Consider the following 17683-nt stretch of genomic DNA (forward strand, 5'->3'; position numbering starts at 1 on the left):
ATGATGCTTAAGAAACTTAGGCCTGTGTTTATGCATGGAGGTGGAAAAAATAGAATGAAACATCGGGTTACAAAAGAAACTTAGGTTTGTGTTTGAGTTAAACTGTCGATTTTAGGTTTGAGTTTATGTTATTGCGATTTATATACAGTCGCGTATCGATTTATAAAATAAACTTGGGTTTGGTATTGTTTATTTGGGGTGATAAGTTATTTTAAAAAAAAATTGGAAAGCCCAGCCCGTTTGGTAAATTATGAGAAAATCACTTATTGTTAAAAATTGATGTGAGAGAAAACAGCTAATGATGTGCTTTTATTTTTTGGTTATGTAGAAATCAGTTTTGAAGAGACAATGTGTTTAATGATTATGCGGCAATCATTTTCTGATTATGTGAGAATCAGTACCAACAACACTTTTAACAAAAAGTTTATCAAACGTCAAACTGTTTTATCTCACAGCAAATTTGACAGCGATTATTTTCACAATACAGTAATGTCAAACTTGCCCTAAGATGGATAAGTATTATTGGAGCGCAATTTTTTAAAATTTGTATTTTTCTATATTTAATCTTTTATTGTAATGAAAAAATATAAAAGGAAAAAACAACCATTAAATAAAGCCAAAGGATTTTTGGGAGAGTCTATAAAAGGCAAAAGCATGGTCGTGACAAACTGACAAGTGCTTCACTTCGTTCAATTCTTCCTCCATTTCATTTCCTCTGTAAACATTTTCCTCCCTAAGTTTTTTTTTTCCCTTTCCCTCTGAACTTTCCCGGAAAATCAATCAACCCCAATGCCATAATAAAAATTTTCAATTTTCTCTCACCGTTAATAATTAATTAATTGCACCTTCAGCATCCGCCGATCGCTTTCGTTTCTCTATCTCTCTGCGGATATGGAGGCGTGGGATTTCCACGACGTGAAAGCAGAGAAAGCGAGCGCGATGCGAAGGTACAATCGCCTCCGGAGCATTGCGAAACTCTTTCGCTTCGCCGAGCTTGGCGCCGGCGTTGTCTTCGTCTCCTGGACCTTCTCTCGTCTCCCCATCGCACTCACTCTCTCGCGCGACTACTTCCGCCTCCTCTCCGGCGTCGTTTCGAGCCCCCTCTTCGTCTTCTTCCTCTGCCACGTCATCATCGCATCTCTCGTCCTCAAGTCCCGCCACGTCGCCTCGGCTCATAACCACGACGGCGCCGTCGAAGCCAAGCTCTGCGAGGAGCTCATCGAAAACGGCGGTGGAGTTGGCGGCAGCGGCAGCAGTTCGAAGTCTCAGTTTGGAGACGACGTCATTTCGGGCGTGAGGGAGGAGGAGGAGGTTGTGTACCAGGACAAGCAGATCGTTTCCGAGGTGAACTCGGCCGATCCGAAAGCGGACACTGACTCGTCCTCGGACTCGGAATCGGAGTTTCTGAAGATTATTCGGAGAACGAGGTCGGAGAAGTTCGAGAGAGAGCCGAAAACGGCGAAGCTACGGCGATCGGAGACCGAGATTGGCCGGAAATCCATGAATGCAGGCGAGGATTATCGGCCGGAAAATATGGAGGCGGAGGACAATCTGAGTAACGAGGAGTTTCAGCGCACCATAGAAGCTTTCATAGAGAAGCAGTTGAAGTTTCGTCACCAGGAGTCTCTGGCCATTGTTCTTCCAAAGAAGAGCTAATTTGAATTAGAAAAAAAAAACAAATGAGGAGAGAGAGAGAATTTAAATGTGGGTTAATTGGGCTACCTGATGTTATGTACAGTAATTTCTGGTAAAAATATTGGGTTCAAATAATCTTACTACAATCCTTTTTGCTGAATTAATTTGTTTTGCGTTTTTCTATCCCAGTGAATATCATGATATGTAAGATAATATTTACACGTGTTATTAATTAGAGATAATAAAAGAGTGTTATATCCGTTACATGTATGTTTTTTTAGTTGGATTGAGATTGTTTTGCTATCCTTGTTACATGTATGTTCTTTTGATTGGATTGAGATAAGTCTGACGATGCAAGGAATTTGTTAATTAGGGAATTTATTCTGAAATCTGAACATTATGCTGGTGCACCAAGTGGACTACATAATTGAGGAAAGGAACCAATATATTATACACTGTGATAATATGATATGTATTATTTGGTATTTTTCTGGTATTATTAAATGGTGGGAAAATAGAGCCTAGGAGGAATCGAATTGAATTCCAACTTCCATAAAAAGAGTTGTATGCGTGTAAATATGCTTTTGTTACCTTTGATTGATACATGCAATTATAGAAAATTCTGTATTTTGCTGGTAAAGAAGCCACTACGTTTGAAATTCAAAATTATTTTTTTTAAAAATAAATAATATTTGAAAATTCTCACTTGTTCAAAGCTCTAAAACATTATGGTGGTTAATTAATTAATGAAAATAAAAATTAAGGTGGCTAAAGTTAAAACCATCGATTCAGCAAAAATTATAATTATGTAGCAATAGGTTTCGCTAGTTTGTTAAGACAGTGAGTCCGCCCCTTACATTCAAATTCAAAATCCTCATTTCCATGAATTATATTAATTTAAAGTAGTATAGATTATTATCTATATATATATAATCCTCATTACCACCAAGTGGCTTTTCGAACCGCAGCTAATACATAACAAACTTTGATTGTTGACAAGAAACACTCATTTTCAGAAAGCAAAAAAAGTTCAATAGTTGATTCTAATAGTAGGTATGTAATATGGTGTATAATTGATAATGTAATGATCACTCGCACCATTAAGCATTGCCCCACCCACCCAAGCAAATCATATTATTATTATTTTTAGAATGATCATATTCTTATTCACGGTTAAGTAACACAATTATATAGTGGATAAAACAGCAACAACTGTAAAGGACCTATTAATATAGTGATTTAGAGCAATTACTTCATCAGAAAAAATTATGGATTCAATTCTTAGCATATATGTAGTGTGTATAACATTAGCATATTATTGCACCTCTCAATAAAAAAAATCCTCAAAAAAATAAAAACAACACCAACCAACCATCATAAAGTTATAATGCAATAATTTTCCAAACAAAAGTGTACTTTCACTACCCCTGTGATCTCTAGACCGAAAGTCACTTCTACTTTTTATTTATTTATTTATTTATCGAGAGATATTTTATTCTTTTTAGTGAAGTGATTTTCGATTTCAACCTTACTTTCTTTCTTTTATGCATAAAAAATAGAACCCACATAACCCAAACGAGCCTCTCTTTTTCTTTTTTTCTTTTTTTGGTGGTGGTTGTTTTTTTTAAATGTACAACTTATGTTTCTATTACAATAAAAATGATTTGCCAACCAGTTTATTTTAATGTTTAATTGATTAGATAGAGGGGGAAATTGTAAGTGGCAGGTGCCAACAATGAATGCACATTTGATATATTAAGGGATTAATCAGAATGTTAAAAAAAGTTGAGAAGTCTTTCAAAAGAAGTGCTTCTTAGGAGAAAATTGAGAACCCCACAATTATTTCCCACAAGTTGATGAAGACCTTCATTCATTCATTATATGTTGAAAGGAACTTTATCACCAGCGACAGAAAATATCCACAACCTCGATCTGAAAGGAACTTCATATGAATTTTTGGTGCTTCTTTAGAACTTCATCATGATTAAGACTATTTTCAAAGTACTCAGTATTATTAAGGTATATTAGCCTTTGTTCCCTAAAGAAATAAGTTTCATATAATCATGGTTAGCCTTTTGTCAATCAAAATTAATATTTGACTGGTTTAATTATCCTCTCTTTTTATGTTAATACATGATATATGCATTGCCTGCATTTGAGGTCCCAGTCCCACTCACCTGGAAAAGTAATTTAAACCCATCTAAATCTATATTCTCCAAACCACTTGTTTCATGAAATATTATTATTATTTAGGTAAAGAAGGATTAAATTATATGTAATTAGTCTATCAAAACAAATTTATGTTAAAAACTTTAGATACTTTGTTTACCAGCATGACAAGATCTAATTGATGTCATAATATCGTTCCTAATAAGCAATTTTTTTAGTTACAAACGATTGAGAATGAGAGTTTACACAAATATTCATTGGATGTCAGAATTTCAAATAAGGATTTTACTAAGTTGTTCATGACAATATATACCAACCATAAAAGAAGGGCATCAATTCCCTTTCAAGTCACCAGACAGCACCTATTTCCAAATATTCTGCCACAATTTTATCTCCAATTCTGCTAATACAATCCACTCCCCTTTGGTGGTTTGGATATTAAAACTGCTTCATGGCTTAATAATAATAATCTGCTTTATCACTGAATCAGATTCCAGCATAGAACCATACAATACCATCACATGATTGATAGCCTTTCTGCAGAATTTAAATCATCCCCAAAACTGGTTTACCCTTTTACTCTATAGTTTTTACCTAACCTCTCCAAATCACAGACCAATAATTAATGCGAAAAGCTATAGCTAGACACATGATATATTATGCCATATGTGAACCATCAAACCATCACAGGTTTCTATTGACCCAAAAAAAGAAAAAAACCATCACAGATTCACAGAATCACAGATCATCATCTTCCGGTGGAAAGCTTGGAGATGTGTCTCTGCATCAAACACACTGCATTTCCCAATGCAACTCCTGTGATGAGTTGACAAGATGTCAATCAAAACATAGATTTTTAAAAAAAAAAAAACGAGGAAAGAGTTGGTGTCATTTGTCCAATGCATACGTGTCTAACAGAGATTATGAGCTCAAAATAACCCAAGAGAGGGGTCCCCGGAGACAAGAAAAGAAATGGTGACTAGAGATTGAAAAAATAAAGTGAGTTTAGATTGCATGGGGCAGACTAAAATTATAATTAGCCTGACCTGAAATGGGGCATTTTTATTATTCGAAGATAGCTCATGAGAAGTGGAAATTCAGTTAGGTGGTTCATTCATCATCATCTCTTGATTGGAGTAATCAAATCATATTATTCATTTGTATTTTAACATGCGAATTAGTAACATTACGTGAAGAAACTGTCTTTTATTATTTTTGTGAAGAAGCGTTTGCTTGAAAAGGAAATTAGGATTTGGGAATATTTGAGGGAATGCAATATGATGGGCAATCATATCATATCACATATAGGTAGGTGGTATAGGGAAACTTTTGGTAAAGAGAAGTTAGCTTGGTTGGGTTCTGAAATTGACAACCTTGTCTCATGTATGGTTTAGCTACGTGCTATTAGCAGGGGACCCTATCGCTCTCTTTGCCTTCTCTTTTAAAATAATTGCATGTCATCATCTCTTGCAAAGCCTGATTTTCTTGTTTGTGAAGAACCCTTTTTGTCAATTCTTACACTTTTGCTTTTTAAATTTAAGAAGATGAGAACAAAGTACATAAATCAACATTGCTTTGTACGTGTTATATGTCATCACAGTTCAGAAGTAGCGACTAGCCTTGACACTGCTGATCTGATCGGATCCCTTCATAGCTTTCAGAAGAAAAATGTTTTGGGTTTATGAGAGAGAAGGATGAAAGAGATTACGAGAAAAAAATGGCTACAAAGTGAAGGTACACACATATGTGAGAGGTCGATCAACTGATAATTAAAAAAAATCTTTATTTTGAAGTTTTACACATGTTCAATTTCTCCGTTTTCCAATATTTCTTGTAAATTAAAAAAAAAGCTCGGTTGTCAATGTCATTTTTAACTTTTAGGTCAATTTTGACAAATAGAAAAACAGAGCCTAAAATGAAGAAGAATAAAAGAAAGAGAAAAACCTTTAATTGGCCCAATTACAAGAGCCCACTTGACTACTCGAGCCCAAAATGACTATTGGAGCTCAAAAGGCTTTGTTTTCTTCTTCTTCTTTTCTTGGGCCAATAGCTGAAGCGTAATATCATTATTACGTTAAAAAAAAAATGTAAATTTGAAAAAACACGGTGGTTAATTTGGATAAATTTTTTTCTCAATCAAATTGTATTTTCATGTAAAACTCAGTTACTGAAAAAATATTTAACCCAAACATGAAAAAAATTGTATGCAAAGCAATATCACTACCTTTTTCAAATAAAAGCTATATCACTAATGCACACTCCTCTCCTTCATGCTCTCAGTTGATGGATAATAATACTTCACATATTATTTCTTTTTCCTTTTTATTTTTGGGGTGATTTCTGACTATTAACACTTAAATTTTTTTTTCCTTTTTTTTAAAAAAATAAAAAAATAACTTTAAATTAATCTAATCTACGGAAGGGGGGATTCAAAGTTGAGTGCAGAGCGGGCTCATTGTCTTGGCCAACTGGTGTAACCAACGTTTGCTGGAAATTTTTTTTCCATTGATCTCATTAAATCTAACACTAGACCAGCATGAGTTTCTTTGTAAACTAGACTTAGAATTAAAAATCACAATCACAATATATAAGATCAGAGTAGTTGTTGCAACAACATCCCTATGGCTTACATTCATAATTTTCTAAGTACAATCCCAAAACTGATGGGGTTAATGTCTCCTTTGGCAGATTCCTCATCAATCAATCTTCCATAAGTCTCAAACAAACTGTCCAAGAGTTTTTCTCCAAAATGCTTGGCAATCATTGATTCTTGAATAGCCCTCACAGTCCTTGCACAACTTGTTCCATAGCTCTCATTATCCTTGTCGCCTCTCTGATCCAGCTCTAGCACCTCCAACCTGTCCAATTCAAAAGAACCCTCTTTCCTCACTTCATCTTCTATTTCATCTCTGGATGGAGCATAGAAATGCACATCATATGAATCAAGCTTTTCCTCCTCCACTTCTCCCTAAAAACCAAAACAGAAAAAAATAAATAAATTAAAAGCTCCATGAGTGTTTAAGTCATCTCTGGATGGTGTGCATATATTATTAGTACCTTGGAAACCAAAATGGCAACGGACTGAGAGAGAAGCTCCCAGAAGAAAGAGTTGCCTCTGTCAACATGATCAGGGCCTTTCCTTCCCAGCAAGATCAACACCATTCTTCCTCCTAAAGTCAACTCCTCAGACCTTGACTTAAGGAACAAAGTGAAGTCTTCTTGAAATTGCTTCAGGTAAGCTTGAGACACTCCAGGAGGGCTTGATTCAGAAATGTGAACACTTCCTTTGTTTATTGACTTCCCCTGCTCATAGATGGCTGGAGGAACCTGCATGGCATTTTGGTCATTACATAAACAGTAAAAAAGCAAATTAATAAATATGAAATTAAGGAATCTGAATATCGCACTCTAGACAGCCAGTGTAAACTGCAGGATGAGTAGACAAAGTGCAAGGAATTGTTGGGAAAAAGTCTTCCATAAAATGAGCCTGGATAGCCTCCTATATAAATGGGGGCAGACCCATCATTTCTTTCTTTGCTGAGGCCTTTAGAGAAGTCTGGCAAGGCCTTGAAGATGGAGTTGAAGTCATTGGATGGAAGATCATTAAGGTACACTCTGAACTCTGGTGTTGGGTGAAAGATTTTTCTACTTGTCCTTTGGACTGCTTCAATGATGTCTTTGATAATTGATAGGGTGTTGGGGCCAGATGAACAACCCAAGTCAGCTATGCCTAAGCTCTTTGGAGTTGTAGTGAGGTAAAGTTCTTGTATTGCCTCTAATGTTATGTCCTTCACCATATCAGAAACCTCCTTCTGTCACAACAGAAAATCAAAAACACAAAAAAAATGAACATGTAAGGAAATAAACATTGTGAAATCAAATTACTAAGTGAGAGTGAGAGAGAGAGAGAGACCTGAAGTGAAGAATTTCTTGCATAGCTAGTATGGCCAACCCCTCCCTTCATGTGGAAGACTTTCTCTACATCCATGCTTGTTGAAGCTGCCTTGAACTTGGTGGTGCCTTGTTTTCTTTACTGTTATTATAAAGGCAAGTTCAAATGATGCATCTCTTTACCCTTTTGGGGCACCTATCCTTTTTAAAATATATATATTCTTCATCATGGTAATTCATATTGCCTTTTCATAATCCAACTGTCATGATTATGGGTACAGTTTGTGGCTTGGCAACCTATCTCCAAAATGGCCCATCATTGCTTTGCTTAATCCGAACAGTAGAGAATATCTCGTATCCTACTGGACATTGCCTAAGCTTAATCTCTTGGTAAACAAGCACTAAAAATCTTTAACATAGCATAAAATACGGCAATTTTTTACTGCAGAAAGTATGACATTTCTTACTTTTGACTTGGAATTGTCTTTCAAAAACTTCTGGCTTTGGTCATTATCTGCTTCTCAATTTGAAAAGTCTGTTTGTTGGCCAATGACCAACTTTCGTGCCTGAAATGAAGTCATATTGATGGAGATGGTTCAAGCTTTTAGTGCATGATGATAAGGCTTATAAGCTGGCTTTGGTCCCAAACTTTTCCCCAAGTTGTCTGGGGAAGCAGTATTTCGCGAATCACTGAGACACACTGTTTACCCTGGTTGAAATTTTTTGACATACTTTACCTGGTTGTCTATGTCCTGTCACAAAGAGCACGCCTGGTGGACACATGTCGGCTGAGGGGGCAGTAACTGGTGCCCATGAGGCTGTGTTATCAAACGCATACATGAACTCCAAAGATGAGTCCCAGGATTGGTCCTTGCTACAATTACAGAACCAATAAACAGATTGTGAATCACCATGTATGATTGCTATTTGGAATAGCATGGAACAAGTGGAAGTTGGGTTTGTTGTGCTTAGAGCACCAAATGGAAACAAATAATTTTCTAATAAAAAACAGAAAATGCTTCTTATTAGTGAGGTTACCAATTACAAAAAGAAAATAAGATTTCTCACAAAATGACTCTTCTAACAGTTCCTACATGAGCCTGTTTTATAACCATAAGTCATAATTGAGACACGTGTACTGTAATTCTTCTCCATCCAAAAAACAAAAAGAACTATAATTATTCACATTTGTCATAATTGAGCCACGCGTCAACATGATTGTGGTCAATTTCAAAAAATTAGTAGTACTAAAATACTGTCACGTGATATAATCATTTTAGGTGTTATAATATAGGCGGACATACTTTAATGTCTAGTGTTAATCAACAAAACACACGTTACAATATATGTGATAGGTTTTAATATGTGGTAGTGTTTTAGTACCATCCAATAATTTCTCGTTAAGTTAGTATACCTTATTATTTTTCAAATAATTTAAATAAAAGAATAACTAGAACTTTTAAATATATAGTTTGATCTATTGAATTAAATAGCAAATGATTACACTGAAAAGATGATTTGATTGTCTTTAAAAAAAAAAAAAAAGATGATTTGATCGAGAAATTTTGTGTCACTAGTACAATATGAGTACATCCCTCTTCTTGCTTTATTTTTTGTGTGGCTATTTTAAGGAAAAACATCTCTTAGGCATGGGCTAATTACATTTTGGGCCTCAAAGCTTTGTTCAAAATCTGTCAAACCCAAATGGAAAATAATGTCTTCCCAGAAAGTTTCCAGGTTCATAAATAAATTTGACCTTTGTTTCAACTGTGAACTCCATAATAACATGTAAGTTATTAAAATCAACCACGTTTTCTTCCCACTTATCATGCACTATAAAAAATAAAAATAAAAATAAAAAACAGATGCGTTTGTCGTGGAGTTTGTGTCCGTTTACAAGAACTACAAGCATGACGGGGTTGTGGTGGACCGCTGAAAGAGGAGCAAAGCAGACGAAGGAGAAAAAAAGCAGAGACACATATATGAGGCCAATAATTCTCCTTTTTGTATCGCTTTTTAGCTTTTGCTTCTTCAACATAATGCGTTTGGCAATCAATGCTTTTCTTGTCTTCTTGGTCTCAGCTCATTGTAACCTAACTTCAAAGAGAATCGATTTTAAAGCCATAGAGGTTATTTCATTTACTTTTCAGAGGATAGAGTGTCTGTCCTCCTGCACATAGTCCATTGGTGATTGGCCCTCTTTGCTTATGAGGAGGAACTCTTTTTTGAATTTGCACTTTTGGTTTGAGGAATCAATGCAATGGAGTAGCAGCAAAGTCAACTTTATCCACCCCTCATGGTTTGTAGACTCTACTCTTTGATTTTCAGACCCGAGTAGTTTTTGCGTGAGATTGTCGTATACTTCAAGTCCACTCGTTCAAAGATCTATAACGAGGAAGCTACACACTGTATTGCCATTGCAACTTAGTTATCTTGTATCCTAAAGAAACAAAAAAAAGAAACTATGGGAATTCATAAATAATTTACATAAACAGTTGAAGAGACAAACATGCACCTTTCTTTGTTCACAACGACAATTAGGTGGGCTATCTCCACCTGCTTATTTAGATTTGTTATTGTTGGTTTGTGTTTAGCCGATTGTACATGTTGATGGAAGACATTATTCTACGACTCCTAGAACCACTGTCAGGGATTTTCTTAATCAGTTGGTAGATGCTTCTGCTTGCTTGATACATTTCAGACCTTTTTCTTTTTTTCTTTTTTTTCTTTTTTTTCCTAAATTCTATCCATCACTCTATGTGCAGACAAAAAAATGAAGTAGAAAAAAAAAAAAAAAAATTGTCAAAACGCTTTCATACAGCCAGTTATATACAAGAGGAAGAAAATTTCCTTCGATAGAGAGACATAAACTTGATTTCCTTTGTTATAAAATGTGTTGTTTTTAGTAATTAAAGTAAAATCAATTGTATTGTAAAGGTTAAAATGGCAAAAATAATATATATTTTGTAATTTTATTTGGTTTTGTGACAAAGTCAAACAGCAGACATAGCATGCATGCATCTTAATGATCTCTCCACTTTGTTAATTAAAAAAACCTGCCATGCTTCTTAATGATTGCAGATTAGATGTCTTAAATTCGAATTTTCACGTGTGGTATCATAATTGTGTGTAAGAGAAATTTCACTTTATGTAATTTAGATTATTGCTCGTACTTAAAAAAAGGATTATAAACTTATAATAGTCAAATTTGTCCCTATCCTTTGATTGATTGGATCACATATTTGTCAACATATAACTCCTGTTCTCTAGTCTTATATATATATAAATAATATTTTTTAAGTTGGCTTGTGTCTTGAATTTCCTCATATTGGTGTAACTTCTACTCCTTTTAGGTTAGGTTATTGGGTTATTGGGTTATTGGGTTATTTAATAAGAGTGCCATATGGTGGACGGTGGTTGATGGCATGGGGAATCAAAGTGTTGTCAAATAAAAACAAGTCAATGAAACTTATAGGTTTCATCTCCTACACTTTGTTAGCCTTAATTTTCATCAAGTTGATATAATATATGTTAGGTTAGGATATATATATATATATAAAGGACATGTTGGACAAGGGACAGCTTAAGAGATGAGCCTAGCTAGAAAAAGGTGAGCAACCCAAAGCTCCATATTTCACATTTAGTTCTCTTCCTAGCTGAGATGATCTTCTTTAAATAACACTATATATGCCAAGAATCCACCCATCTAGCTAGTTTAGAAGATATTGAAAAACAGAGAGAGTACATATTTGTAGCTCTTCAATGGTACAAAGGACTGTCCTGAAGGTTGACATATCATGCCTAAAATGCAAGAAGAAGCTGATCAAGGCAGTGAGTGGCCTGGAAGGTAACATGATCATGTCCCTTTTGAATCTTGTTTTCCCATAGGTATATAGATTTCTTTTACCATCACTTTCTCTACCTATGGAACAAGAATCCGTAGCCATGATGTAGGGAATATATGATATGTGTTAACGTTAGTCGTTTATGTATACGATAAATGATAGCGTCAGTTGTTTACGTCTGCATAGATGAAATATTAATTGTTGATTGATATAGACCTCATGAACTACATATAAATTAATGCTCGAAAACCTCCCACGCCTGCGCACGTGTGAACTATTTACAACAGAAAAACTTGAGCGAAGATTAAACCTCGTGTGAGCTATTAATTAGGATCATATATCTAGCTAATTTGGTCTTCTTGTTGTTGTTTATAAGTGGTTTTATTGTTGGTATTTCTAAGTTATTTCTTGTCAATGAATTGCAGGTGTGGATAAAGTTGAAGCTGATGCAGCCAAGGGAACTTTGACTGTAACAGGCGAATGTGATCCATATGAAATAATAGTTCGCACTAGAAAAGTTGGCAAATTTGTTGAAGTAGTGAGTATTGGGCCTCCTCCTGCTCCACCCAAACCTCCAGAGAAAAAGCCTGAACAGAAGAAGGAGAAACCAGACCCGAGGCCCCAACATATTTGCATGCCCTGTGACTATGCTATTGTAACGGCATGTGATGAGCCCAACCCCTCTTGCTCTATCTTGTGATAAAGTCAAACAGTCAAACAGTCAATCCATAATTATTCTGTTTAGGTCAATGATTTTTGTATGATGGTGGTCGTCCGATCTGGTTAATGCATATTTGGCTTTGTAATTATTACATAGTACTGGAATATAATTAGTTTACGTGTGTTATAATATGATCATGAATGTTTATTGATATTATTATTTACTTTATATTATAACACGACTGATTATACCATTTGATAATATTTTAGTTATATACAATAATTTTTCGGATTTTAAAACACAAACTAGAATGTTTCTATAGTCAAATCATATTTGAGAACATGAAAATTTTCAAATCATTGATGCATATGCGTCATACAATCGGAAATCTTGATGTAAGCATTCCTCCACAAATTATACCATACATTACATCTTCAATAAACAAATCTTGTATTATTTTGAATGTATAAGTAGCACCTATCTTTTTACCATCCAGCAAAAAATTAAAAAACTCATCAAAAGGTGACCAAATCAACAAGTCGCCACGAAGGAGTATGTGATGCCCACGGGGACGGGGGGAAAGATAATACATATCAATCATCTTATTTTTGGGTGATACCATTTTTGTTCTCAACATTTTCAAACGATTTTTGTTCTCTTCCCCCTTCAGTTCAGTCAACCAATGCCACCCATAACACTCTATTTTCAATGTTATTACCGCCCAAGGATAAATGAAAGATATGTTATTTTGATTCGAGTTAGTTTTTTTTTTTTAACAAATAAAATTAACGGTAGGAAGATTTGAATTCAGAACTTCGATTCACGAATATTACTTGGTTACAAACTCCTTCAAATGCGAGATGATAAGTACTATTTCTGTAAATTTATTATTATTTTCTTAATGAAGGATGATATTCTGCAATTTGATTATCAATTTTTGTGTACTTAAAAGTAAAAAAAATTGTGGTTATGGGTTTTAAGAAAAGAAGATAAAAAAAGGTCGGTGACGCGGCTCCAAATCCAGACTTTGCTTGAAATTACAGATTTCACCACCCGACCACCCGGAAATGGAATGCACGACGTTTTGCCTCACTCTTTACTTCCAGAAGCCGTCACCGAGCTCTCATCTCACTCTCTCACTCTCACCTCCTCAATTTCTTCTCCACAGTCCACGTCACACTTCTCAGCACTCGCTCGTCCTTGACTCAATTCCTTAACTCGGAGAAACTCAGTATGGCGTCCGATCATAAACCTCTCCGAGTCTTCTGTATCGGAACCGCCGATACAAAGCTCGATGAGCTCCGATTCCTCGCCGACTCAGTCCGATCCCATCTCAACGCGTTCTCCAATACTTCCTCGCTCAAGGTAAATCCATCTCTCTCTCTCTCTCTCTCTCTCTCTCTCTCTCTCTCTCTCTCTCTCCAATACTATCTTGCTCACATAGTTTTGAATAACTCCGATACGGAAATTCAATGTCCGATACAGGTCCAAGTCTCGGTGGTCGACGTTTCGGCCAGTCAGATCGAGACCGATAACAAAACAACCGATTTCGCTTTCGTTTCGAGAAAGGAGGTTTTGTTTCACTATTCTGAAGCATCGGGCCAGCTTCGTGAACTTCCGGAGGACAGAGGCGAAGCTGTTGCTGTAATGAGCAAAGCGCTCGAGAAATTTTTAGCGAAATCTCAAAACGACGGCGTTTTGGCCGGTGCAATAGGGCTCGGAGGCAGTGGAGGCACGGCTCTCATATCTCCTGCCCTAAGATCTCTCCCAATCGGAATGCCTAAGCTCATCGTATCGACCGTAGCGAGCGGTCGAACCGATCACTATGTGGGAGAATCCGACCTGGTGCTGTACCCGTCGATAGTCGATGTATGTGGGATTAATAGCGTGAGCCGGGTTGTGTTGAACAATGCTGCTGCTGCGTTTTGTGGGATGGTGATTGGGAGAGCTGAGAGAGGTGGAGATTCGTGCGGTGGGCCAGAGAAATCGACGGTGGGGCTTACCATGTTTGGGGTTACGACTCAGTGCGTGAATGCTGTTAAAGAGAGATTGGTTAAGGAGGGGTATGAGACACTGGTTTTTCATGCCACTGGGGTTGGAGGCAGGGCCATGGAGTCTCTGGTTAGTGATGGGTTTATAAAGGTAATGTCTTTTTTATCGGAAATTTATTCATTTGTGTTTATTGAAATGTACAAGTTCAGTGTTAGAAGTTGTTTGAGTAGAACTTTAGGGATGAACATATAAAAATGTGAACTTGGTCAAGTTTGTATTTTTGAGAACCGTTTGCAGAGTAGGGGAACAGGGCACTGGTTGATAGTTTGATTGTTGAAGCTTGAGATATGACCTATTTCTCATTTTTATATGTAAATTCTTGAATAGATGTGCTCATTGCCAAGCTTAGGCTAAGGATGGATATCAGTTTAAGTGCAGAGTTTATATTCTTTCTTGATAAAGTTTACGTATTAGAGCCCTTTACATTACATGCATTGCTCTGTCTCTCACTGTTTGTTAGACCTTTAGTATTGTGTTAATCTTACTGTGGGGCTTTCATTTGTTTTCTTTTGTTTCTTTCTATTCTTCATGTTCACTCCTTTCCTTATGGTTTTACATAGGGTGTTTTGGATATCACAACAACAGAGGTTGCAGATTATGTGGTCGGAGGGGTGATGGCTTGCGATACTTCCCGCTTTGATGCCATCATAGAGAAAAGGATTCCTTTAGTTCTAAGTGTCGGAGCTTTGGATATGGTGAACTTTGGAGCTAAGGACACCATACCATCCAATTTTCAACACAGAAAGATTCATGAACATAATAAGCAGGTGATCACTGATAAGTCTCTTAACACGATATAACCCTAGAAGATTAAGGACCTGTCTGGAAGTGTTCAGATCATATATAGACATCTTAAAAGCACAATGGGTGTGAAACATATAAATTTCATATATGATTTGTTGACAAACAAGTTAGCATAAGGGTGTTTTGTGTGTATGACATGGAAACAATACTTGTCATTTTTCAGGTTTCAGTCATGAGAACCACAGTAGATGAGAACAAGAAATTTGCTAGCTTTATAGCAGATAAATTGAACAAATCATCATCAAAAGTTGTTGTTTGCCTGCCACAAAAGGGTATCTCTGCTTTGGATGCACCAGGGCAGCCTTTCTATGATCCGGAGGCCGCTGCTTCTCTGATTAATGAAATGCAGAGGCTGATCCAGACAAATGAAGATCGGCAGGTACTATTGTTGTCCATCAAGTGGTTTGTTTCAATGCTTAAACCTTCTCTAGTTGCTTGGGTTTCATGTGCAGGACCAACTTTACTATTGAAATGGTGCATTTTTAATAGGTAAAGGTGTACCCTCATCATATAAATGACCATGAGTTTGCAAATGCATTGGTTGACTCATTTTTAGAGATTAGTACGAAGAGCTCTATCCGGTCTCCTCCTTCCCAAGTTTCTATTCCTGAATCTAATCAACAAACTTATGAAAGTTCTGTTTCAAAGATGAATTTATCAAGCTCTGGGGCCATTCTGCGGAACCTTATTGACTTCCCAGATGCAAGACCAGGTTGGAGTTTATACCATATTCATTTTCTTTGTGACATTATCAATCATCAGGAGCTTTAATTAAATCAGAAGCATTTGATATCCAACAGATGCATATGTTGTATTATAACACGTGGATGTAAGCCACTTGCGGCATGGAATGTATAGTATCTGGCTTGATCTTCATTTTTTCATGCTTTGGGTCATAAATGTCAGCATTTTATCGTAAAATATAGAGCAACTTAGCTCAATAAATAGAATTCCAGATTTTGTTTTATGTCATTATAGGAGTCAGATCTAATGAGTAACTTATTACTTATGTTGCAGAAACGTTGCAGCGAACTTGGGCTGTATTGCAGCAACTCAAAGATCAAATAAATAGAGGAATTCCAATTATAGGGGCAGGTGCAGGGACAGGCATATCTGCAAAGTTTGAGGAAGCTGGTGGTGTTGATCTTATAGTGGTGTACAATTCAGGTCGCTTTCGCATGGCAGGAAGAGGTTCATTGGCAGGCTTATTGCCTTTTGCTGATGCAAATGCCGTAGTACTAGACATGGCCAATGAAGTATTGCCAGTAAGTTTCAACGGCTTCGTTTTCTAAAACTTTAAAAGAGTGCTTCTTCAGTCATTCACTGTTTGTTGGTTTGAAATTTTTTTCTGAAAATTTGTCTTCATATAATCCAAATTTCTCTGTGGTCTAATTGATTTATCCTGCTAATGCAACTAAAATAAAAATTCAAGTATTCAAATTCTTGGTTAGGAAGTGAAACTAAACTGTAAAATTTAAAGACCGACAAGTCAAATTCGTAATGCAATACCTTACCGGCTCTGATGTCCCTTTTAAAATCATCTCTTGCTGATGTGGAGCTGATGATAATGTAGGTGGTGATGAAGGTGCCTGTTCTTGCTGGAGTATGTGGCACTGATCCTTTTCGCCGAATGGATTTCTTCCTGAGGCAGTTGGAGTCAATTGGATTCTGTGGGGTCCAAAATTTTCCAACGGTTGGTCTCTTTGACGGTAATTTTAGACAAAATCTTGAAGAAACTGGAATGGGATACCGGTAGGTATTAAACATATTTTTTTTAAAACTTAAACATTTAGGAATATTATTTATGCATTCTGTAGTTATAACTTTTTTCTTAATGTACTGATCAGATTGGAGGTTGAGATGATTGAAAAAGCACATAAGATGGGGCTCTTGACAACCCCATATGCTTTCAATCAAGATGAAGCTGTGCAAATGGCATCAGGTGGGGCTGATATCATTGTGGCCCATATGGGACTCACTACATCGGGCTCTATAGGGGCAAAGACGGCTGTTTCAATAGAGGAAAGTGTAGTTCGTGTACAAAATATTGCAGATGCTGCACATAGGATCAATCCTAATGTCATTGTGCTTTGCCACGGTGGTATGATCTTGGAAACTTTGTTTTTTCTTATAAATTTTTTATTTGCGGGGTTGCTTTGGGCAGTGGATTTGCATGGGAAAGTATATTTGATCTTATATGAAGCCTTTTTCATTTTTAGCTACCAACATAAAGATCATTGATTTGGTGCAATTTGCAGGACCGATCTCTGGTCCAAGAGAGGCAGAATTTATACTTAAGAACACCAAGGGAGTTCATGGGTTTTATGGGGCATCAAGCGTGGAAAGGCTACCTGTTGAACAAGCTATAACCTCCACGGTTCAACAATACAAATCAATATCCATAGACTGAAGTATGATCCGCCTGTTCTCGTAAGCCCAAATGCATCAAGTGCTATTGTCTTTGCTTGGTTGCATCATCAAAATGTACAAGTTGATGTTGATATTGTTGTCTCAAGAATCTAGTACCACTTGTAAAATTATACGATCTGATCAATAATAATTATAATTTGGTAAAGAAGTGGTATATTGTTCTACGAAATATCATAACCCTACACTTACACATGTA

General features: G+C 36.3%; 4 protein-coding genes across 4 annotated transcripts; 3 read left to right on the top strand and 1 right to left on the bottom strand.

Annotated features, from left to right (window-relative positions):
* The first annotated feature begins 689 nt into the window (after positions 1-689).
* Positions 690-1680, top strand: LOC117634814. The gene has a single exon (XM_034369056.1). It carries the CDS (start codon positions 892-894, stop codon positions 1654-1656), a length of 765 nt encoding a protein of 254 aa, XP_034224947.1. The 5' UTR covers positions 690-891; the 3' UTR covers positions 1657-1680.
* A 4607-nt stretch (positions 1681-6287) lies between these two features.
* On the bottom strand, positions 6288-8023 carry LOC117634417 (jasmonate O-methyltransferase). The gene is made up of 4 exons (XM_034368522.1): positions 7718-8023; positions 7212-7616; positions 6862-7131; positions 6288-6772 (listed from the first exon to the last, which is right to left on the bottom strand). Exons 1-4 carry the CDS (start codon positions 7790-7792, stop codon positions 6437-6439), a joined length of 1086 nt encoding a protein of 361 aa, XP_034224413.1. The 5' UTR covers positions 7793-8023; the 3' UTR covers positions 6288-6436.
* A 3273-nt stretch (positions 8024-11296) lies between these two features.
* Positions 11297-12301, top strand: LOC117635835 (heavy metal-associated isoprenylated plant protein 43-like). Its single transcript, XM_034370205.1, has 2 exons — positions 11297-11542; positions 11966-12301. Exons 1-2 carry the CDS (start codon positions 11458-11460, stop codon positions 12238-12240), a joined length of 360 nt encoding a protein of 119 aa, XP_034226096.1. The 5' UTR covers positions 11297-11457; the 3' UTR covers positions 12241-12301.
* Positions 12302-13148: 847 nt separating this feature from the next.
* LOC117634867 (toMV susceptible protein tm-1(GCR26)) lies at positions 13149-17635 on the top strand. The gene is made up of 9 exons (XM_034369136.1): positions 13149-13566; positions 13687-14343; positions 14814-15020; positions 15221-15436; positions 15547-15769; positions 16075-16322; positions 16631-16809; positions 16905-17158; positions 17316-17635. The coding sequence occupies exons 1-9, from the start codon at positions 13435-13437 to the stop codon at positions 17465-17467; spliced, it is 2268 nt and encodes a 755-aa protein (XP_034225027.1). The 5' UTR covers positions 13149-13434; the 3' UTR covers positions 17468-17635.
* The last annotated feature ends 48 nt before the right edge of the window (positions 17636-17683 follow it).

Source organism: Prunus dulcis, chromosome 7 (genome assembly GCF_902201215.1).
Source record: "Prunus dulcis chromosome 7, ALMONDv2, whole genome shotgun sequence".
Lineage (NCBI taxonomy): Eukaryota > Viridiplantae > Streptophyta > Magnoliopsida > Rosales > Rosaceae > Prunus > Prunus dulcis.